The sequence below is a fragment of the Cervus canadensis genome, chromosome 19 (genome assembly GCF_019320065.1).
Source record: "Cervus canadensis isolate Bull #8, Minnesota chromosome 19, ASM1932006v1, whole genome shotgun sequence".
NCBI classification, from domain to species: Eukaryota; Metazoa; Chordata; class Mammalia; order Artiodactyla; family Cervidae; genus Cervus; species Cervus canadensis.
Genome location: NC_057404.1, coordinates 47,717,544 through 47,742,908, shown reverse-complemented (window position 1 = coordinate 47,742,908; position 25,365 = coordinate 47,717,544). Strand labels below are relative to the sequence as shown.

The window sequence follows — 25,365 nt, the reverse complement described above, 5'->3', positions numbered from 1 at the left end:
TCTGCAGTGATTTTGGAGCCCCCCAAAATAAAGTCTTGTCACTGTTTCCATTGTTTTCCCATCTATTTGCCATGAAGTTTTGGGACCAGATGCCATGATCTTAGTTTTCTGAATGTTGAGTTTTAAGCCAACTTTTTCACTCTCCTGTTTCACTTTCATCAATAGTCTCTTTAGTTCTTCTTGCTTTCTGCCATAAGTCTGGTGCCATCTGCATATCTGAAATTATTGATATTCTCCCGGCAATCTTGATTCCATCTTGTGCTTCATCCAGCCCAGCATTTCTCATGATGTACTCTGCATATAAGATAAATAAGCAGGGTGACAATATACAGCCTTGACCTCCTCCTTTCCCAATTTGGAGCCAGTCTGTTGTTCCATGTCCAGTTCTAACTGTTGCTTCCTGACCTGCATACAGATTTCTCAGGAGGCAGGTAAGGTGGTCTGGTATTTCCATCTTTTTCAGAATTTTCCATAGTTTATTGTGATCTACACAGTCAAAGACTTTGGCATAGTCAATAAAGCAGAAATAGATGTTTTTCTGGAACTCTCTTGCTTTTTCGATGATGCAACGGATGTTGGCAATTTGGTTTCACTAAAGCAAGGGGGAAAACTGTGTGTGTACGTGCTAGTAAAGAAACTTGTCTGAAGGAAAACCAGACAATATTTTTATCTTTTGTGCCAAATAGTTTGTTCCTCTGCAAGTACATTTTGAGCACCAACAGGACAGTCTCTACTACAAGCCTTTCTCCGCTCCTGTTTTTAAGTCCTGGATATCTAACTTCGGCTTCCGCTAAAAGTTATCTCCCAAACAAGACTAGCAACCCTCCATTTGCTAAATTGGAATTATCTTTTTTCACTTGAATAATCTGAGGGCTTACCCTGATGTTTAGCACAGTCACCTGCCTTTTTGAAAGAAGGTAGGGATTGGTATCCTTTTTAGGGGGTTATTTACATACTGGAAGAACTTTGTAGACTTTAACTATGGGTATATTAGGAATCACAATATGTCACCTACACTAAAGTACAAGCTTCTTGAGAAAGCACTTAGCAATCCTATAAATAAGAAATTTTTTCTAAATAAATTTTTATTCAGATTTTCTAAATGCACTTTAAATTCTATACATCATACAGAGGCAGGATTATTCATAACAGCCCTGCTCTATTTTGCTCTGTGTACATTCAGTGTTTTATCTCCAGTTCAGTTCAGTCTCTTAGTCATGTCTGACTCTTTGCAACCCCGTGGACTGCAGCATGCCTGGCTGCCCTGTCCATCACCAACTCCTGGAACTTGCTCAGACTCATGAGATGCCATTCAACCATCTCATCCATCTCATCCTCTGTCATCCCCTTCTCCTCCTGCCTTCAATCTTTCCCATCATCAGGGTCTTTTTCAAGGAGTCAGTTCTTTGAATCAGGTGGCCAAAGTATTGGGGTTTCAGCTTCAGCATCAGTCCTTCCAATGAATATTCAGGACAGATTTCCTTTAGGATTGACTGGTTGGATCTCCTTGCAGTCCAAGGGACTCTCAAGAGTCTTGGTGTCTGTTATCTCCAACTCAATGTGTTGAAACCATTGAACTTCTATGGAACCTTCAAGATTACATGATACCCCTTTATTTTACATGCAAGAAACTGTTAGAAGGGAAGAAACTTCCCCACCTAGTTAGAGAGACAAAGTGAAACCATGGATTCTCACACCCCATCAATCCTTTGCTGTATCACCACCCCCAGGCTCCCTCCTTCCTCTTTTCAAGTTATTCTTCATTCCAATTCCCTGTTTGTCTTCATGGTAGCATCATACTCTTGGTTTCTGAATCTTTGGACTCCAACATCTGAGCACTCTCCTACCATCATCCCCACCCAACCTTGGTTGCAGTCTCCTTATTCAAAGCTGTCTATTTCTATTCATTCCATCTAAAGTAGATTCATACTGTCGATACAGGCCTCCTGTTACCACAGTGTCCTCTGTTATTCCTACCCTAATTCACCCAATATAATCTACAACAACTCAAAAGTTGAGAAATAATTGCAGTGAACTACAGCACCCTCACATTCTTAGCATCTTTGCTGTGTTGAAATAAATGCCTCCACCCTTTTCTTCCTTCCATCTGTAATGCATGTGATGACATACTGAACTTAATAAAAGTTTCCTCATACCATAGCCATCTTCATGACCCTAAACAGTTTGCCGTTTCCTTTAGTAACAAGTCTAAAGTAAAATTTCCACATGACTAGGCCTTCTGGATAATTAATTTTATTTCCCTCCAGCGCTCTACACTGTTTTTCAGCTCCATCAGACCAGCATCATTGCCTTGCTTCTCTTTCTCTGCCAGTGGCAATCATTCCTTCTTGGAAGAACTCCATTTCCCATCCGTTAGATCAGCCTTTTTCTATCCTTTTACCCTGAAAGAACCATTGAATTAATTTTTACATCTCAGAAAACCCTGCATAAAACTTTTATATACCCAGGTGACACAGTGATGAAGAATCTGCCTGCCAATGCAGGAGATGCAAGAGGTGTGGCTTCGACCCCTGGGTTGGGAAGATCCCCTAGAGAAGGAAATGGCAACCCACTCCAATATTCTTGTCTGGTCTGGGAAATCCCATGGACAGAGGAGCCTGGCAGGCCATGCTCCATGGGGTCTCAAAGAGTCGGACACAGCTGAGCAAGTGAGCACACAGCACAAGTCTCCATCCCATGACATTGACATGATCAGAAGCTGATAGACATGTAGCCATAAGAATCCAATAATAATTACCAATGCTCTTTTTTTCCAACTATGGTAAAATATGCATAACATAAACTGTACCACATTAATCATTTTGAAGTGCATAGTTAACATGGTTCACATTATGCAACTCAGTGCTGCTTAAAGAATGGTGTTTTTCTACGAATCTGTTTATTTTTGTCCAAGACTACAACTTATTGGCCTACTTATTGTGAGGAGTAGTTTCCTCCTCCTCACAAAGGATCTCAATTCTTTTTTTATAAATTTTTATCAAATTAGAGTTACTGTATAATATTATATGTTATCATTGTACAACAGTTATTCATAGTTTTTAAGTTTAATACTTGATTTATAGTAATTTAAAAATAGGACATCAACTCTCATGCAAATTGAGTAGGAGAGGAAACTTCAATTATTTAAGTTAGTAGAGTGCAAATTGGTTTTAATAAATATTAATCATTTTATAGGCCTACATGTACATAAAAGGTATTTAATGCGTAAATTGTTTCATCTTTGGCATGTGAGAGCACTTTCAAGTTTGGTCCTATGTCTTAATACCACTCACTAGCTTCTGATGGCTTCCTACTCTCTGACACTGGATGGCTCTGTCTGACATACACTTTTCCTGCCTCAGCCCTTTCTTTAAGAAGCCCAAAGAACACAATCTGGCACTAAGGGGTGGTCATTGCTTCTGAATTATCATGACTTCTGTGTCTTATCATTGGACAGAGACAGGAGGTACATATTTTTTAAAAGGAAAAAAAAATTGCTGAACTGCTATGTCCAATTTAAACGTGAAATTTTCCTACCCTGAAATTAAGACAATTTAACATAAATATTTTATTTACTTGAGCCTATATACATATTTGGGCTTCCTTGGTAGCTCCGACGGTAAAGCATCTGCCTACAATGCAGGAGACCTGGGTTTGATCCCTGGGTCGGGAAGATCTCCTGGAGAAGGAAATGGCAACCCACTCCAGTACTCTTGCCTGGAAAATCCCATGAACTGAGGATCCTGGTAGGCTACAGTCCATGGGGTCGCAAAGAGTCAGACGTGACTGAGCGACTTCACTTTTACTTATATACATATTTATGTGTGTGTGCAGAAAAAGCTGTAAGTGTTAATGTTATTATTAAAAGACTGCTGAATCCTATTTAAGATTTTGTATCAGTTCGTTGGTATTTTGTTTAGGATTTTTGCAACTATAGTGATAAATGAGATTGGTCTTTCTTTTTCTTTTTATTGTGCTGTATATACTGTCTGTGTTGATTCTGACTACAGAGGACTGTGTGGATGATTGTGTAGGAGAAGGTGGGGTGGGATGTGAGGTCTCAGCAGCTTGCCTATAGCTTACTTTTTTAAGTGCAGAGATTCCCTGAATGCCAGGAAGTTGTGTGTACCAGGAATGGTTCTCTGCTTCTTCCACCTCAGTGCTCACTCCAGGGACACTCAGTTAGAACTTGCGCCACAGAGAATCTTTGTAGGCTTTATCCTGGAGAAAATGCTGAGGTGAGTTTCTGAAGAATGGGGCACTGGCTCAACTGCTTCGCTCTTTATTTCACTGATCACCTATCACTTCTCTCAGATTCCACCGTCTTTACTTTGTGGTCTCCCTTATTCTGGATACAGTTGTCACCTACATCAGTTCAGTTCAGTTCAGTTGCTCAGTCATGTCCAACTCTTTGCGACCCCATAAACTGCAGCATGCCAGGCCTCCCTGTCCATCACCAACTCCCAGAGCCTACCCAAACTCATGTCCATTGAGTCGGTGATGCCATCCAACCATCTCATCCTCTGCTGTCCCCTTCTCCTCCTGCCCTCAATCTTTCCCAGCATCAGGGTCTTTTCAAATGAGTCAGCTCTTTGCATCAGGTGGCCAAAGTATTGGAGTTTCAGCTTCAACATCAGTCCTTTTGATGAACACTCAGGACTGATTTCCTTTAGGACTGACTGGTTTGATTTCCTTGCAGTTCACGGGACTCTCAAGAGTCTTCTTCAGCACCACAATTCAAAAGCATCAATTCTTCTGTGCTCAGCCTTCTTTAAGGTCCAACTCTCACAACCATACATGACTACTGGAAAAACCATATGTTTGACTATATGGGCCTTTGTCAGCAAAATGATGTCTCTGCCTTTTTAATATGTTGTCTAGGTTTGTCATAGCTTTTCTTCCAAGGAGCATGCATTTTTTAATTTTATGGCTGTGGTCACCATCTGCAGTAATTTTGGAGAGCAAGGAAATAAAACCTGCCACTGTTTCCATTTTTTCCCCATCTATTTGCCATGAAGTGATGGGATTGAATATCATTATCATTGGAAGGACTGATGCTGAAGCTGAGGCTCCAATAATTTGGCCACCTGAATCGAAAACCCAACTCATTGGAAAAAACCCTGGGGCTGGGAGAGATTGAAGGCAGGAGGAAAAGAGGGGCAACAGAGGATAAAATGGCTGGATGGCATCACTGACTCAATGGACATGAGTTTGAGCAAACTCCAGGCGATATTGAAGGACAGGGAATCCTGGCATGCTGCAGTTCATGCAGTTGCAAAGAATCTGACCCAACATAGTGACTGAACAACAACACTAATAGATATCCTAATGTTGAACACCCCCGTATTTCTAAAATGGTCCACACTTGGTCATGATATGTTATTCTTTTACTATATTGTGATTTATGGTATATGGTTTGCTAAAATTTTATTTAGGATCATTCAGTTCAGTTCAGTTCAGTTCAGTCTCTCAGTCGTGTCTGACTCTTTGCGACCCCATGAACCACAGCACCCCAGGCCTCCCTATGCATCACCAACTCCTGGAGTCTACCCAAACCTATGTCCATTGAGTCGGTGATGCCATCCCACCATCTCATCCTCTGTCGTCCCCTTCTTCTCCCGCCCTCAATCTTTCCTAGCATCAGGGTCTTTTCAAATGAGTCAGCTCTTCACATCAGGTGGCCAAAGTATTGGAGTTCAGCTTCAGCATCAGTCCTTCCAATGAACACCCAGGACTGATCTCCTTTAGGATGAACTGCTTGGATCTCCTTGCAGTCCAAGGGACTCTCAAGAGTCTTCTCCAACACCACAGTTCAAAAGCATCAATTCTTCAGCGCTCAGCTTTGTTGATAGTTCAAGTCTCACATCCATACATGACCACTGGAAATATCACAGCCTTGACTAGACGGACCTTTGTTGACAAAGTAATGTCTCTGCTTTTTAATATGCTGTTTAGGTTGGTCATAACTTTTCTTCCAAGGAGTAAGTGTCTTTTAATTTCATGGCTGCAATCACCATCTGCAGTGATTTTGGAGCCCAGAAAAATAAAGTCAGCCACTATTTCCACTGTATCCCCATCTATCTGCCATGAAGTAATGGGACCAGATGCCATGATCTTAGTTTTCTGAATGTTGAGCTTTAAGCCAACTCTCCTTTTTCACGTTCATTAAGAGGCTCTTTAGTTCTTATTCACTTTCTGCCATAAGGGTGGTGTCATCTGCATATCTGAGGTTATTGATATTTCTCCCGGCAATCTTGATTCCAGCTTGTGCTTCCTCCAGCCCAGTGTTTCTCATGATGTACTCTGCATATAAGTTAAATAAGCAGGTGACAATATACAGCCTTGATGTACTCCTTTTCCTATTTGGAACCAGTCTGTTGTTCCATGTCCAGTTCTAACTGTTGCTTCCTGACCTGCATACAGGTTTCTTAAGAGGCAGGTCAGGTGGTCTGGTATGCCCATCTCTTTGCATGTATATTAATAATTAAGATTAGCTTATAGAGTTCTTTCCAAGGCTTATCTTACCCAGTTTTGGATAAGTATGTCAGAGTATTGCTAGTAAGTCAGAGAGCTTTTTATCTTTTTTCATGTTCTGAAAAATTTTAAATAACAAAAGAATGATCTTTCTTTTTTAAATTTATTTATTTTATTTGGAGGCTAGTTACTTTACAATATTGTAGTGATTTTGCCATACATTGACAGAATGATCTTTCTTTAAAATGTTGGCAAAACTTAGTATCTTTGGGAGTTTAAAATCTTTAATTTTTCCATTTCATCTTAGCTATTAATTTATTTGAATTTTCTATCTCATCCCAAGTTGATTCTGATAATTCTATTTTCCTTGAAATTTTTTTTGGATCTTCAGATTATTTAATAAATTGCACATGACTTTATCACTTAAATTTCTAACTGACAAGCCACCAAGCCAACACTGGCTAACTTTGGTAAAAGAAAATTCAGTAGAAAATAATAGGATGTTTGCAAGTACTGACAGGTGGCTAAGAAACTAGGCTTAAGAACTAAGGCTACTTAACAAGGCCTAAAGGAATCCAAGGAAGCTTATCTGTAGCTGAAACGGTCTGACCAGTATGCTGCTTCTCCTGCTGCAATAAATAATTCACAACTGTTTCTTTTGTTCTCTTATCACTTACCTCAAGACCCAACACCAAAGACAGAGACTCTTTGATCAGTCCCTGAGCTATAAAAAGGAATGGAAGGAGGCTGGATATGGATTTCTCAACTTCCATTTGGAAAGCAGGTGCCTGGAATTACTCTCCTACCAAAAACAACTCATAATAGAAGAAAGATAATTCCACACAGAAAATTGGGACCCTATTATGAAGGACAATGGGTGTTGGCAGCCCCCTAGAAATAACCACTTCAATAGCTTTCCTCTAAGATTGTTTTACTCTCTCTTTTTAAAAATTATTTTTCTGAATGACTCATGTTAGTTATCAAGTCTACTGGTTTTTTACTTTCTGGTTTATTTACTATTGCTTATGTCTTTATTAGTTCCTTTCTATCATTTTGATTCTTTTTCATTATGTTTTAAATAGTATCCTGAGTTATATGCTAAGCTCACTTTTCAGTGCTTTTTTGTTATAAAATGTTTAATATAATTTGGATATATAAATGTCTTTTTGTTTTCTTCTATTCCTTCTAAGCTTAGAAATTGCACCCCTGCTAAGGTTTAATATTTGTTTCAATCAAATTTCTTTTAGAGATAAGAACCTTGATTCTAGTTTCAGCAATATTATAAAGTATATCAATAAGAATGTTTTCAGGAAAACTGAAACCACTGTAAGTATTTTAAGCAGAAAAGAATTTCAGAAACAGTTTGCATTCACATGGGATGAACAACAGTATACAATTATAATTTTCTCATAAGTCTTCTCTGCCAACTTCTGCCATAAAAAATTCTGAAGAGATCTGGTTATCATTGAGATTTCCTATAGAACATTAAATTGTTTTATTACACTGATGGCATTACCTTAATCAGAGCAGATAAGCAAGAGATGGCCAGCATGTGGAATGCCTTGATAAGACATACATGCTCCAGAGAGCAGGCAACAAGTGGCACATAAGTAAAATTGTGAGAAAACATCTCAGATTTTTTCCAAGACATCTTATCAAATGTAAAGGACAAATTATTTTGTCTTGTACTTCATTTCATAAAGAAGGAAGCATAAAATTTAGTCAGTCTTTTTGGAGATATTCCTTTTGGGGAATATTTGATTTGGGGGACAAATATTTCACACTTAAGAATAATGCTTTGGCTCCCAGAGCAGGAAAGAGTTCTGCAGTAATCCAGAAGACCCTGTGGCGTTGGAGGTGTCACCGGTGGGAAAAAACATTGCAGAGTGTTTGAGGAAGCCTCAGCGGAAGAACAGCACCCTGAGGTTCTGGAGCAAGGCCGTGCCACCTGCAGCAGAGGATTATATTCTTTTAGAGAAACAACCCACGCGCTACTGAACACTGGTAAATGGAGTGACTGATGTGTCACTGTGGGAGAAATGCACACTGAGGGCTGGGTCCTAGCAGACCCATGAAGTACAAGGTTGAACAGGCCTAGCAAAAACCTAAGGTGAACCTGTCACATCTAGAACAGAGGGCTCAGAGGAGCAAAGGGCACCAGCAAAGTACTTGAGCAGGTGGCCTAGGCTTCTCTCTTTTCCCCCAAATCCAAGCTGCTGCACCTGTGTCCCTCAGCTCACCCCTGTGGCTCTATGGGAACCCTGGTATGAGCAGCTGAAGGAGGAGAGAAATGTTTGAGTTTGCTTCACAGATGCGTGGCTCTGTATGTAGGTACACCCCAAAAACGGCAGCTGAATGACAACCGTGCTTGGTAATGGTTCTGAAAGACGCGGTGGAAGAAAGTCCTCCCAGTGGGCATAGCTTCAGGTTGTACACATGGCTATCCACTCTGTGTGGGGAAAAAAGAGGCCTAAGGTTAGACTATATGTGGAATCACAGGCAGTAGTAATTGCCTGATGGTCTTTTCTCCTAAAATGAAAGATATTCAAAGATTAAGAACAAGAAGGTCTGAGTAGAAACTTGTGGACATACCTATAGGAGTGGGAATGAAGTATAAAAATCTTTGTAATGCATATTAACACCACCAGAGAACATCCACTAGAGAAAAGTAATAAATAGTCAACAAAATGACTCAGCTAATTGATATCAGCCAATCTCAGTTATCAACCATCTCAGTACTAACACAACAGGAACAAGGATAAAATGGCTATGGTGACAGAGATGGCCAATAATAGCACAGGCCCTGAAGGTTTCTTTGGCTACTGCCATCAATAAATGTCCAATCTGATATCAACAGGGACCAATGCCGAGCCCCCAAGATGGCACAACTCATCAAGGATACCAGCTAGCCACTTGGTGGTAAATTGATCATTCACTTGTTTCAGTCTTTAAAAGGCCAGAGGTACATCCTCACAGGAATAGACATAAATAAACAGACATAAAGACAGGTAACTTTCCTACCTGCAGGGCCACAGGGTCATGAGTCAAAGGATTACAGAGTATTTCATCCTCCAACAAGGGATCCCATGTAACATCCTGCTAGATAAGGGAACCCACTTCTAGCAAAGGAGATGTGAGCGTGGAGCTCTGGCCGTGCAGTTCACTGGTCATACCATATAACCGCACCACTGTGAGGCTGACAGCCTTATGGAGCATTGGAGTAGCCTGCTGAAGGCCAAACTGAGGTGCCACTTAAGACAAAACTCGGAGGACTGGGTGCTGATCTCCAAGAAGCAGTATATGCATTGAATTGAAGGACCGTCATGCGGCACTGTGTCTGCGACAGAGAGAAGACACAGGTCTGCGACCCAAGAAGCAGAGGCAGGAATGACCACACTTGCCGTCACTTCTGATGACCAACTGGAGGCTCTGTGCTTCCTGTCCCCACACTTTGCACTCTGAGGTCTGTTTCTCAAAGGAAACACACTGTTCCCCTGGGGCACAAACAGGAACCCCAGTGAACTATATGCTATGCCTTCTGCCTGGTGCACAAACAGGAACCCCAGTGAACTATATGCTATGCCTTCTGCCTGGTGCACATTGAGCTGCCTGGGGAGAGGAGGGCTCACCGTCTAGACAGAAGTAACCTGTCAAGAGAACTTCAGGGGAAGGAAGCCTGCTACAGCGAGGGTGGGGAGGAATGTGTGCGGAACCGTGAGAGCTACTCAGGTATCTCCTGTGTCAGTAAAGGGGAACAGCAACCGTGGTCTGAGAAGGGAATGGTATTCAGGGGCTCAGCCATCCTGGAAGAGGCTGAGGGTCATGCCACCAGGTAAGCCACTGAGGCCAGCAGAGGGGGAGACTCAGGGTGAGGGGAGTCTAGAATGGACAGGAAGGAGGCAGAGGCTGAGGAGTAACTGCAGTCCCAAGCTCAACTGCAAGGGCAGGGGCTACAGTTCCTTCCCCCACCCACACCCCCTGCAACTTCCCTCTCCTAAATTATCTCTCAGGAAGAGGCCCACTGGAAGTGTGAAGGAGCCACCCTTGAAACATCCATGGAAAGTAGACCTCAAAGGTGCAAATGGTAGACTCCGAAAGGCCAGGAGATGAATTTCCCAGATCCCCCTTTCAAGGAAGTTCTGACCGCCTGGCTGTGAAGAGAGTGGTCAGCGGACACTTCTCTCTGACAGCAACTGAAGACCTGCCTCACCCAAGGACATGCATTTCCTGGGCAACTGTCACCAGGTCACCGAAAAAGGCAGGCAGGACCCAGCCATTTCTGCATGACCCAGGGCCCCTGTGACCGGCCACTCTCACTCCAGAGGCTCCACTGCCCCCGACCCCGAGCTGGCCAAGGCTGTGTCGGACCCACATTGCAGTCCGCTTTCTCTTTCTGTTCATTCCTGCTTCTGCTCCCTTCCTTTCCCCGGAGCTGATTCCTGGTAAGTATCTCCCACCCCAAACTCTGTCTCACACCTGCTTCCAGAGAATCGAACTGTGACAGCATTTCTGCTGAGAGAGAAAGGATTTATCACAGGACAACCCATGATTGATAAAGGAACCATTTTGGTGAGGATTTTTAGTGTTCAGCATAGCATTCAATACGATGGACTTTTTACTCCTTACCATTTCCTAGTCTTCGTCCTTAAAGAAAAATATGATTCTGTTTTACCAAAGCATAAGGAATTTCTTTCAGTGGTTTCTGTCTACTCTAGCAAACAGAACAAGGCATTGTTCAGAATCGAGGTGGGGCATCAGTTTTCTCTGCGGGAAACACAGTCCCTCAGCTATTTGCTGAGGTCTTTTTTGGTTTCATTTACGGTAAAACTCTGGATTTTTGCCAAGTTCTCCACAAGTTCAAAAGTACAAAGCTCTTTAGAAGGGCTGCTCTTTTTAAATATTTTTTCAGAGGTTAAAAATTAAATTTCAAAAGAATACCTGGGGTGAAGAAGAGTCCACAGTAGAGACACAGATCCTGATTGTCTCCAACATGAAGCTTGGTCATGTCATTCTCTTACTTTTGTGCTTCTACTTAAGTTTTTGTGAGGTAAGCAATTCAATATTTATGCAAACTTTTAAGTAGATATTTCAAATATTGTAAAAATACAGAAAAAAATCTCAAGGATATTATTTTGACTTAAGGATTACATAGTTTACTTGCCAACGATGACAGTATTTAGTCAGTAACCAAAATTTTATGTTATATCTTGATGAAAGAGCTTGAAGAAATTGCTTTTTTCATATGCTATTATCTCTGCATAGAGATTGGACTGAATGAGAATTTTACTAATAAATCTATGATTTATAGTAATTATTAAATCAGTAAACATTTATCAAGCCCTATCTATGTGCAAGGTATAGCAATGGGCAAGACTGATCCCTCCTTCAGTAGCCTTTTGTACAGTTGTAGAAAGATGATACAAATATACCAATGAAGAAACAATAAGCATAATTTGAAAAATATTTGAAAACATGAGAAGTAACTGTTACAAGACATATATATATATATATATTTAATTGCCCAAAAATGGCACAAATATCACCTGCCAAGGGACTTTAATGAGAGGAAAAATCCCTTCCTGCTCACAGATCGGGAAGGGTTTATGGGACAAGTGGGATTTGAGCTAGACCTATAATAATTCTGGATTAGATCTGATCAGTGGAGAGAAAGAGGAAGTGATTTTCAGCCTGAAAAACAGCAAGTGGTATGGCCAGAAAGACAGCAAAACACTGGGCTCCTCTCCATGAATAAACCCACTTGATCAGAGTAGAGACTTTGTAGGCAACTCAAGTAGTTAAAGCCAAAACAGCAGATTGTAGCCAGTCTGGAAGGTAGGCTGTTAAGGTTAGGAATGTTTAAGACATTTTAGAGACTTACTGATGATTGCCTACTTTTGTGATCAAAGAGTTTTGAAACAATTCCAAATATTGTTTTGTGTTAAAGTCTGTTTATAGCAGCAAATGTTTAAAGAAAACTACCTAAGATATCAGAATTAAATACTTAAGTTTTTTATAAGTTCTAAACTATATATGCAATATTTATAGTATAAACCAAATGGAAATAAAGTAAGTGCTTATTGATTAAAATAGATTAAACTCTTGCACATCCAGAAATAACTATCACATTAAAATGGTGCTTTTATATTTATTGAAATAAAAAATGCCTCACTAAAATCTTGTTTTGATTAAGAAGAAAAATACACACACACATACACAAATATATTAATAAATGCTTATATAAATGGCAGTTTAAAAGTTCATGAGGGGTGTATATTAAACAGATAACAGTTGGTATCTCTGAGTAATGGGATTATTCATGATTTTTATGTTTTATATATTTACGAATTTTCAGAGTTCAAAAATTTTGTCTTATTCATTCTTCATTTTTCTTTTTTAAATACCAGATAAATGTGTGCTACATTATAACAAGAAAAATTTGTTTTCTGAAAAAAGGATATTTCAGCCACATTTTGGGTTCCTGGAACAAAAACAGAATTAAAAAGAAAACTGAAAATAGTTTTCACTTACACAAAGGAAAAGAGCCTCTTTCTTTTACTGAACAATCATCCAATCATAAAATTGTCTTCATTCCTTTAAGAAACAGCATTTTGAAAAGAGTTAATATCATATTTGTGAAACCACAACTTCGTAAAATACTATTATTATTTCTTTATAAAAGGAAATGGGGGAAAAAAGGAAATGGAATGATTTTTTACGCCACCTGCTGAGAAATAATCCTTTTTAAATGGAGCTTATCATAGAGATAGGGGCTTCCCTGGTGGCTCAGCAGTAAAGACTCCACCTGCCAATGCAGGAGACCTGGGTTCTTCCCTGGGCTGGGAAGATCCCCTGGAAAAGGAAATGGCAACCCACTCCAGTATTCTTGCCTGGGAAATCCCATGGACAGAGGAACCTGGTGGGCTACAGTCCATGGGATCACAAAGAATCAGACCTGATTTAGCGGCTGAAGAACAACAACCATCAGTTCAGTTCAGTCGCTCAGTCGTGTCCGACTCTTTGTGGCCCCATGAATAGCAGCATGCCAGGCCTCCCTGTCCATCACCAACTCCCAGAGTTTACTCAAACTCATGCCCATCAAGTCGGTGATGCCATCCAACCATCTCATCCTCTGTCGTCCCCTTCTCCTCCTGCCCCCAATCCCTCCCAGCATCAGGGTCTTTTCCAACTAGTCAACTCTTCACATGAGGTGGCCAAAGTGTTGGAGTTTCAGCTTCAGCATCAGTCCTTCCAATGAACACCCAGGACTGATCTCCTTCAGGATGGACTGGTTGGATCTGCAATGGATCTCCTTGCAGTCCAAGGGACTCTCAAGAGTCTTCTCCAACACCACAGTTCAAAAGCATCAATTTTTTGGCACTCAGCTTTCTTCACAGTCCAAGTCTCACATCCATACATGACCACTGGAAAAACCATAGCCTTGACCAGACAGACCTTTGTTGGCAAAGTAATGTCTCTGCTTTTTAATATGCTATCTAGGTTGGTCATAACTTTCCTTCCAAGGAGTAAGCGTCTTTTAATTTCATGGCTGCAACAACCATAGAGACAACATAAATATGTTCTAAGTTTTAAAATATATCTACGTTTTCAACATGAAAAAAATATGTACAGCTGGGAGAAACTTTTGCATTTTAAAAGCTGAGAGCAGATTTCCTTCTCGGGGATAAAAAGCCCCACTCCTTTTTTATATCAAAACATTTTGGTGGACTGATTTGAAAGTGGATTATGTCAATGATGGGGTGGGCTGGCAGTGAAGTTGTTCTAACAGTGAAATGAGAATCCTGGTTTTACTGAACCTACCCAGACAAAGAGGTAAGGGGACTTAGGAAAGGGTGGAAAAGAAACTCAGAGCGCAGAGGTAGTGGCAACTGTGTCAATAACAAAGGGATACTAAGGAACAGGGATCTCGGTCCTTGGAACTCTCCAGGCAAGAATTTTGGAGTACGTAGCCATCCCCTTCTCTACAGGATCTTTCCAACCCAAGGATCGAACCATCTCCTGCATTGCAGGCAGCTTCTTTACCTTCAGAGCCACCAGGGAAGCCCCCATAATGAATAGGGAAGCCAAATATTTTAGTCAATATGGTAAAATACTGTGATATGCTTGGCTGTGACATAATCCCCAACCAAAACCTTTAATTTTTTTTTTTACCCTAAAAGCATATTATAAACTTTGGTTTATATGGGTAGTATTTTGGAAGGAAAGAACTGGGGTGATGGTCAACAGAATGATGAGATCTGGAAATAGAATATGCACAAGAGGCAATACACAGTGCAGAGAGTGATGTCAGCTAGCAAGGCAGAGTAGGCAAATCCAAACACTTGTCCCCCCACCAAAAAAAAGTAGAAAAGTCAAGCAAGCTTTCAAAACCAACTTTGTCAGAACTCCGGTTATCAAAGTCCTACAGTACCCAAGAGAATGCTGAATGAAGTAAAAAGGCAACTTAAAAATGGTAGGAAAATTGCAGTATTTCTACTTGCCCTTACCCCACCCAGATATCAACTCAGTGGCAGTCTTGAAGATAGCAATCCAGATTCCCAGCGTGGAACTCTAGTCGCCAGTTCTACATGGAGCAGAGCAGACTTTATTTAAAAAGAAATTGTGTTTGTCTGTTCTAACCCATCCAGGGGCTACTTGGAAGACTGAAACAATAAATTTGTCTTTGTTTCATCTAACTTGGAACTCAGAGTGGAAAGGCAGCAGGCATTCCTCAAAAACATAAAGGCAAGCAAATAAACAATTACCCCCACCTGAGACAAAAGATAATGGTTGAGGCCTACAATAGAGTGCTGAAGCTTGGAAGGAAAAGTTTCAGTTGGAAATTAGGGCATTCAAAAACCCCTGCATATCCTGGGGAATTTAGAAAGCAACACACATGCCCAGGGCAAGATGAAGCCCAGAAAACACCTAAGAAGACCCTAAGCCTACACCTCCAGGCTCAGTGCAAGCATGAAGTAAAAGCTAAGACAGAATTGTAAACACTGGTTAAGTGCTGAGCACTGATGTGCCCCAGCGCAGAGCCAATTTGCAAACTCGGAAGAGGTTTTTTAATTGTTCTCAATTTCAAGGATTCCTTATTCTTTCCTTTCCTTCTTTCCTTTCTTTCTTTTATTTCCTTCTTCCTTCCTTTCTCTTTTTTCCCCTCCCTGTCCCTTTCTCTTTCTCTCTCTCTGGTTCCTTGTGTGGAAGGAAATCTTTGTCTAAATCCTAGATAAATGCAATAAAGGAACTGTTAGGTAGTTAGAATAGGGAAAAGGAGTCCAAAATGGCGGTGGCTAAAAGACCTGGAAGGGAAAAGTCCGCGAAAATAGAACAAAGGAAGGTCCGGACCGGAGTGAGGACTTCAGGTAGAACAGTGCTCCTGCCTAAGCCCAATTTGCATAGGGCAGGCCCAGGGGGAACACAAAATCATATAAAAAGAAGAGCCAAAGCCCTCTTCTCTCTCTCTCTCCTGCACGATGGGGCACTCTTCTCTTCCCGTCTTTGGATCCAAGTGCCCTCACACCTCGAAGATGGATTTTCCTGCTATCATCTAAATACAATAGAGCTGTAGCACTGATTTATTTAAGAGCTATAATACTGGTCTGTCCAAGACACAAGAGGTGTGACCTGCCAAGGGGGCTTCAATGTCCGTCACTCCAAATTTTTGTTGTGACAAGAAAAAGAACCGAGGAGCATACACTTGCTTGACAGAACCAAGACTTCAGAAACCACACATGACAAAAAAAAATCATTATAGAAACAATTTGGAAAAATTAGTAAACAGCTATAATCTACAGAAGTCAAGGAAAGCAAACTTTGAGGAGAAGAAAGAATTTGATTTCAAGAATTACAGCATTATAATATTCAAAATATCCAATCTTCAACAAAGAATATGAAGCATGCAATGAAACAAGAAAATATGGCCCATTCACAGGAGAAATGATTTCTAAGAAAGGACAGACTTTGAAGCCACCAGACGAAGACTTTAAGTCAAACATCTTAAATATATTCAAATAGCCAAAAAAAAAAAAAAAAAGGAGGATGTAGGAACAAATAGAGAATATCCATAAAAAGATAGAAATTATAAAAGGAATTAGACTGAAAAGTAAAACAAAGAATTCACTAGAGGGTTTTAATAGCAGATTTGAGCAGGCAGAGGAGTAAGTGAAGCTGAAGATTGGTCAATTAAATTATCTAATCTGAGGAGCAGAAAGAAAAAAGAATAAAAAGAGAAACCATCAGTATATACACAATTGGAATCTCAGAAGGAGAAGAGAGAGTCAGAATATTTGAAGAAGTAATAACCAAAAACTTCTTAAATTTGATAAACGACAATGAATCTAGAATGTCCCTGGTGATCCAGTGGCTAAGAATCCGCCTGCCAATGCAGGGGACACAAGTTCCATCCCTGGCCTGGGAGGATTCCACACGCCGTGGGGCAACGAAGCCTGTGCACCACAACTGCTGGGCGCGCGCACCCTAGAGCCTGTGCTTCGCAACAAGCAAAGCCACTGCCGTGAGAAGCACCACACCGAGGGAGGAGGCTCCACTTGCAGCAACTAGAGAGGGCCTGTGTGCAGCAGTGAAGACCCAGTACAGCCACAGATTAGTTAATTAATTAAAAAAAAAAAAAAGTGGTCAACCTCAGTCATTGGGGAGGAAATGCAGATAAAACTATTCTCTGATGACATTTTTATATATCTAATTGACAAAGATAAAAATGTTTAATGTTTTCTGTTCTGTGGTCAGGAAAATGGAAAATAGGCCCTGTCATATACCCTGGATGAAGGGATGAAGGGATGACCCCTGGAGAAGGGATAGGCTACCCACTCCAGTATTCTGGCCTGGAGAATACAATGGACTGTATAGTCCATGGGGTTGAAGAAATATCAATTACCACAGATATGCAGATGACACCACCCTTATGACAGAAAGTGAAGAAGAACTAAAAGGTTCTTGATGAAAGTGAAAGAGGAGAGTGAAAAAGTGGCTTAAAGCTCAACATTCGGAAAACTATGATCATGGCATCCAGTCCCATCACTTCATGGCAAATAGATGGGGAAACAATGAAAACAGTGACAGACTTCATTTTTGGGGGCTCCAAAATCACTGCAGATGGTGACTGCAGCCATGAAATTAAAAGACACTTGCTCCTTGGAAGAAAAGCTATGACCAACCTAGACAGCACGTTAAAAAGCAGAGACACAACTTTGCCAACAAAGGTCCATCTAGTCAAAGCTATGGTTTTTCCAGTAGTCATGTATGGATGTGAGAGTTGGACCATAAAGAAAGCTGAGCGCCGAAGAATTGATGTTTTTGAACTGTGTGTTGGAGAAGACTCTTGAGAGTCCCTTGGACTGCAAGGAAATCAAACCAGTCAATCCTAAAAGGAATCAGTCCTGAATATTCATTGGAAGGACTGATGCTGAAGCTGAAACTGTTTCAACAAACCTGAAACTCGAATACTTTTGCCATTTGATGTGAAGAAATGACTCATTGGAAAAGACCCTGTTGCTGGCAAAGATTGAAGGCAGGAGGAGAAGGCGACATCAGAGGATGAGATGGTTGGATGGCATCACCAACTTGATGATGGATATGAGTTTGAGCAAGCTCCGTGAGTTGGTGAGGACAGGGAAGCTGACGTGCTGCAGTTCCTGGGGTTGCAGAGTTAGACACGACTGAGCGACTGAACTGAACTGATATATTGATGATAAGAGTTCAAATTTGAGCAATTTCTAGAGACAGAAGGGCTTCCCAGGTGGTTCAGTGGTAAAGAATCCACCTGCCAATGCAGGAGACCCAGGTTCATGCCTGGGTGGGGAAGATCTCCTGGAGTAGGAAATGACAACTCACTCCAGTATTCTTGCCTGGAAAACTTCATGAACAGAGGAGCTTGGCGGGCTACAATCCATGGGGTCACAAGAGTTTGCAACTGAGCATGCACACTAGACAGAGAAATTAGCCAATGTCTTTCAAAACTAAAACTGCTCATTTCTTTGATTCAGCAATGTTACTCCCAGGTAAGTACTGACAAATATACTTAGCATATGGGGGAAATGATGTATATTATATGAGGAGATTTATTACAACACTGTTCATAATAACAGAACATTGGAAACAATCTAAATGCCCTTTGTGGGCTCCTGGTTGTAAATTATACTGGTGTTGGGGGTGCAGAATTAGTGAAGTGTGGGTTCACATATGCAGTGATGATCTCTGGAAAGGTTCACTAGAGATTATTAAGTGGTTGACTCTGAGGTAGCGCTTGAATGTGTTGAATGGATAACAGAAGGAGAGAAATATAATTTTTACAGGCATGCTTTTGAACATGTTTATAATATTTCTGTGTGTTTTCTATTTTTTAAAATACCAATTAAAAATGAAAATTTTTTTCATCCATTTTACATTCATTATAAAAAGAACAAGACCAAGAAACTATACCATTGTTTTGTTTTGTTTTACACTCTCTGAGGCAAAAGTGATGGAAATAACCCCGAAATAAAATTGGAGGAAAAAATTGCTAGTGAAGCCCACGATGAGAAGGAATTGAGGCCACATAGGGCCTAAGACTCTTTCAACGGAAGTGTTTCTGATGTGATTGTTAACTTTCAGAATATGAGCTGTTTATTCACTTCTGGAAGAAAGACAAAAGTCTATATTGCTTACTCTTTTTGAAAGTTTTCCATCTTATTCCTCAGTGTTTTCCAGGGAAATCATGATTGTACCTGTTGGCCATCATAATGCAATCATCACAAAATCTCAGTGGCATGTAACTTTAGTTTACTCACCTACAGGTTAGCTGGAGATCATCTCAGTGAAGGTGGGCTCAGCTGGAGCGATTCTTCATTGCTGGCCTGATCATCTTCTTCCCATAGCTATGGCAGAGAAACAGAAGGACAAACCCAGTTGCACAAGTACCCTCCAAGCATCTCTTATGTCACACATGCTGACTTCCTTGTCCAAAGCAAGTCACTGGCCAGGCCCAGAATCTAGAAGTAGGAAAATATATCTCCCCTCTCCGAAGGAAGAGATAACAGCAAAGGATAGGATGAATAGTAGTAGAGTTGGGGCCATAAGCAGTCTACCACTAGCAGTCAGCATCACACTAGCATTGTACAGGATCCCAAGTGTTTATTTCTGCCTTCCCATGTATTTCTGCTCTTCACAACAGCTCTGTGAGGATATTATTTTTATTTTCCACATCTCACAGAAGAAGAAGCAATCATAAAGGTAAAGTCATTTACCAAAAATCACACAACTAGTTAGCAGTAGAAGGGGAATTTTTGACTTTTTTACAGCAAACAGTCAGAGGGAGAGTGGTGGACTTTTGCTCTATTTGGTTATAATTGATCTTGTTTTTTTCTTTTGTTTATAGGCTACTTTTGGAAAACGAAAATCAAAGGCAGTGAAGAAATCAGAGGTAAAGCTATATGGCTGTATACCGGGGTGGGATAGTAGATTGGTTTTTTTTCTTGTTTGTTGTCTAATAACCAACTGTCCATCTAAAATGCCTTCACTGGGAAATTCCCTGGAGGTCAAGTGGTTAGGACTCCATGCTTTCACTGCCAAGAGTGCAGGGTCAATCCCTGGTTGAGGAACTAAGATCCCACAATCCATGTGCCATAGCTAAAAAAAAATGCTAACCTGTACTCCTGCCTAGAATAAAAAGATAAAGTTTACAGCAGGATAATGATTACAGCATCACAAATCCCAAAGAAGTGATCCTCCCTTAAAAAAAAGAACGGCAGCTAAGGGAGTTGAGTCATGTTTTAGAGATAACTAGGCTATAGTAGTAATCACTAAAAATTTGTGTGTGTGTGCCCCCAGTATATGTGAATATATTTCTTTATAAATAATATATACTCTACTGTATAAATACACTTTAAAAAAGAAAAATTTAAAAACAAGTATTTTAATAATAATCTTACTGTTAATCTTTAATGAAATAATGTCATCAAATATGGTGTTTTTTAATTTTTTTGTTTGATTTTAATATCATATTAGTTGGAAAAGATACCTTACAAAGAGCAACATACACAATAAACACAGGGAAAGTTTCAATAATGATATTAGATGGAAACCTATATTTCCATCAGTCTCTTTAATATTATTGATTGGGGGAAGGTTGGCTTCTTTTCATGTCTGATTAGCTTTCTATTGTCTTGAACCCCATGGGGTGGCTAATAAACAGCTTCTACTGTAGCTGGAAGTGTAGACTCTGCCATTTTCTTGTTTATTGATGTTGTATTTTGGCATTATTGTCAATCTGGTATCATTTCACTACATGAATCTCTAAATCACTTGTCCATCTGCGAAGATTATTTTGGCTAAAACTAGATGATATAATCTATAATGTCCCATAATCAAGCACATGAATATGATTCTCCATCCTAAAACAGAAACCTTCTCTTGACCCCATATTGTTGTTCACTCACTCAGCTGTGTCCAACTCTTTGCGACCCCATGGACTGCAGCACGCCAGACTTCCCTGTCCTTCACCATCTCCTGGAGCCTACTCAGACTCACATCCATTGAGCTGATGATGCCATCCAACCATCTCATCCTCTGTCGTCCCCTTCTCTTCCTGCCTTCAATCTTTCCCAGCATCAGGGTCTTTTCTTATGAGTCAGCTCTTCACATCAGGTGGTCAAAGTATTGGAGCTTCAGCTTCAACATCAGTCCTTCCAATGAATATTCGGGACTGATTTCCTTTAGGATTGACTGGTTTGATCTCCTTGCAGTCCAAGGGACTCCCAAGAGTCTTCTCCAATGCCACAGTTCAAAATCAACAATTCTTCGATGCTCAACCTTCTTCATGGTCCAACTCTCACATCCATGCATGACTACTGGAAAAACTATAGCTTTGATGAGATGGACTCTTATTGGCATAGTAATGTCTCTGCTTTTTAATATGCTGTCTAGGTTTATCATAGGTTTTCTTCCAAGGAGCATGTCTCCTTTAATTTCATTGTTGCGGTCACCATCTGCAGTGATTTTGGAGCCCAAGAAAATACTCTGTCACGTTTCCATTGTTTCCCCATCTTTTTGCCATAAAGTGATGGGATCAGATGCCATGATCTTAGTTTTCTGAATGCTGAGTTTTAAGCCAGCTTTTTCACTCTCCTCTTTTACCTTCATCAAGAGGCTCTTTAGTTCCTCTTCACTTTCTGCCATAGGGTAGTCTCATCTGCATATCTGAGATTATTTATATTTCTCCTGGTGATCTTGATTCCAGCTTGTGCTTCATCTAGCCTGGCATTTCACATGATGTACTTTGCATATAAGTTAAATAAGCAGGGTGACAATATACAGCCTTGACATACTCCTTTCCCAATTTTGAACTAGTCCGTTGTTCCATGTCTGGTTCTAACTGTTGCTTCTTGACTGGCACACAGGTTTCACAGGAGCCAGGTAAGGTGGTCTGGTGTTCCCATCTCTTTAAGAATTTTCCACAGTTTGCTGTGATCCACAGAGTCAAAGGCTTTAGTGTAGTCAATAATGCCCTCCAATTATTACCCCATTTCTCTGTGCTTCTTGACATCTAATCTTCAAAAAAGTTGCTATGCTCAATTTCTCTTTCTATTATTTCTTGGGGCTTCCCAACCCAGTCCGGCTTGAGTTCCCATATTCTACCAAAATAACCTTTGTCAAGATCACCGTCTTACTGGAAGAGTATCACACAACTGCTAATCATCCCTTCCTTCTGTCTGCCTCTGTGTCACCATTTTCTATTTATTTGTCTTTTACTTCACTGGCCACATCTTCTTATCTCCTTTACCAGTTCTTCATTATCTGCCTACCCTCTCAACATCATTTGCTCATATCCCCCAGTGGATAAGTCAAAGCCTTTTCAGTAGCCAACAAGGTCCTATGTGATCAATCACACATCCCTCCAATTCTCTGGCCTCATCTCCTCCCTTCAGCCATTCCCAGCCCTCCAGCCACACCCAGCATCCTGGTCCAAGAGCACATCACATATACTTCTACCCCTCAACTTTTGCTCTGGCTGTTTCCTCTGGCTGTGACACTTCACCTCTAGATATCTGCGTGGCTTGCTCACTCACCTTCAGGCATCTGCTCCAAGGTAAACGTTTCCTCAAAGTCTTCCTTGACAACACTATATGCAAAAATAGCAATCCTTCCCCTCACTCTGTCTCTCTCTTACTGTGTATTTGTATTTGTCACGTTATGTCATACTACATATTTATTCTTTTAAAAAAATATTTATTTGTCTGCACTGGGTCTTATTTGGAATCTTTAATTGTGACATGTGGGATGTCGTACATGTCCTGGGATTGAACCTGGGCCCCCTGCATTGGGAACACAAAGTCTTAGCCACTGGATCACCAGGGAAGTGTCTATGTTTATTCTTTATTTACTTTTGGCGCTTGTGTCCCCAGGACCCAGAACAGTGCCTAGCATATAGTAGGCTCACAATAAATAGTGAATGAATATGCTGTGAAGAGCCAATCCATATTCAAATATTAGTGAAGGTTCATTTCTTTCTTTCTACTTTTTCAATAAAACATACAAAGTTATTTTACCCTCTGGGTTATCTTCACATCCCCGGGGTTTATGTAATCCACTTTGAAAATTATTGGACAATAGGAGTGGCTCTCCATCCGTGGGGAGTATAAGAATCTTTATGGAGCTAGTTTACAGTACAGATGCCAAGATCTTCCCTCAGAAATTCTGATTCAGGAGGTCTCCTGCTTGGATCCAAGAATCTGCATTTGCAAGATTATACACCTCACATGAGTGATGCAGACAGTCCCAGGTTACAACTGGGAGTACTTTTCATACATTTGGTACTCTTCTTTTTCAGCTTTTAATTCCAGGCTCAACAAAAATGGGGAAAAAACTTCTTTAGCATACTCCATCAACTCACACATAGCTTACACACAGAATGATTCAGTTTGTCCCAATCTCCATAGACAAGTGGTTCTCAAAGTTTTGGATTATAAAGACTACATATAGATGGCTACCTGTATCAGTAAGTTTTGGCTATGCTGCAATAAGAAAGTGAAAGTGAAAGTGCAGTCACTCAGTCCTATCCGACTCTTTGCGACCCCGTGGACTGTAGCCCACCAGGCTCCTCCGTCCATGGGATTCTCCAGGCAAGAATACTGGAGTGGGTTGCCATTTCCTTCTCCAGGGGATCTTCCCGACCCAGGGTTAGGACCTAGCTATTCTTCCCAATAACTTCAAATAGTCAAGGAAATAAACTGCTGCAAAAAGCATTATAGCAGTTTTGATTTTTTTAAACCAAAACAAAATTTCTGCTTCTCTTCCAAGATTAATTCCCTTCAAAGCTTCAAGGAAAAACAAACAAGGAACCAAAACAAAACCCCACATACAAAAACAAAAAACCACTGATGGTAAAGAGAAGCTTTTTACTCACATTATCAATTTGAAAAAAACAATACTTTTGCTGTTTTCTATGTATGAACAATCCTAGGACGTTCCTCTGAAAAGCAGGTGGCCAGTGGCTAGAGAACTCTTTACCTTCAAGCAACTTTGAAAAGAATAAGATCAGCATAATACAGAATTTGAAATCCCAACGAGGGGGTGTGTGGGGAAAATGAGGAAGGATCTAGTTCTATCTAGGGCTCTAAGGAAGTTAAAATAAGGATGACAGGAAAGACTAATATGCCAATGAAAAGGAGAGTTGAGGTGCTTCCAAAAAAATCTTTGGTAGAGAAATAGGAATGCTAAATCCCAGGAAGCCTGTAACAATCTACAATTGGTCCAAGTTAAAGACAAAACTGTCCAAACAATGTTGAAGTCTAAAGGAAGTTGAAAACTAGTTTGTGAATTTTTGCTCTTGTAATAAGTTACAAATGTGGGTTTGGTCTCTTTTGCAATGTTCATATTATATTCATTTTTAATGTGAAGAAATAGTTGGGTTTTTCTCCTGCTGCAATAAGAACCAATCCTCAAATCTTAGTGGCTTGACTTAAGAAAAGTTAATTTTTTCTTGTGCAAAGACTGTGGGTCTGGGTGACTCTCCAGTGAACACATCCTCCATGTGTTGGTCCAGCCTTCTGAGCTTGTTTCATTCTATGGTGCCTCTGAAACATATGTTCCCCTGATCACCACAGCAGAGCAGAAGTAAGTAGCATTGTTGAGCACTGGAAATTAAATGTTCCTACCTGAAACCAATACATGTTACTTCAGCTCACATTTCTGTGTGCAAAGCAAGTCACCACCACATCCAGCCACAAGAAGGAAATGCAGTCTCACCTTTTGCTTGGAAGTAAGAGTTAAATAAGATTTTAGTAAATAGTATTATGTTTACCACAAAAACAAATCTTAAGAAAATACTTAGATCCACCCATCTACCTTTCACCATCAACTACAGGCAGAATAGTAGCTGTAATTTTAGTATCTGTTATTGTAAGAAGGAAGAAAGTTATGCAATCAATATAATTTCAGTGATAGTTTAAATAATTTTGCTTCTTATTAATTTTAACAGCTTCCACACACATTGGAAAGATAAATACACATGAATGTATGAGGAATAGTTTATATTCTGTCTACAGCAAACACTGGTGTAAAAATGCATGTACAAACCCCTTTAATAATGTCCTCTAAGATCATCAGCCTACTGCTCTAGACGTTGAGGATCCATGGACAACTGTGACTTACCCAGTCCCTTTAGAGTTAAAACTTTTTGCCATCAGGTTTTACACAGTGAATAAGAAAGCCTTACTGTTACTGTTTTCAGCCATCACCCCACAGTAATTTCCTAACTTTCCTTTGATTATTGCCATTGTCAGCAGCCACAGTGTTGGTATTTGCCATTACCATCAACTTTAAATTTTAAATGGTAATATTATCATGAAATTGATTCTACTTACAGTAAGAAATTGTAGAAATAGAAAACTGCTT

The 25,365-nt window shown here is 40.3% G+C and overlaps 1 protein-coding gene across 2 annotated transcripts in view; it reads left to right on the top strand.

The window, feature by feature from the left end:
- The first annotated feature begins 11,323 nt into the window (after positions 1-11,323).
- The window catches only part of CFI (complement factor I), a 46,237-nt gene continuing 32,195 nt past the window's right edge, over positions 11,324-25,365 (top strand). The window contains exons 1-2 of one of the 2 annotated variants that reach the window (XM_043438472.1): positions 11,324-11,521; positions 19,850-19,894. In XM_043438472.1, the coding sequence (XP_043294407.1) occupies positions 11,465-11,521; positions 19,850-19,894 (102 nt within the window). In that variant the 5' untranslated portion in view covers positions 11,324-11,464. The remainder of the gene's footprint in view (positions 11,522-19,849; positions 19,895-25,365) is intronic. The other variant, XM_043438471.1, reaches the window with a different exon arrangement.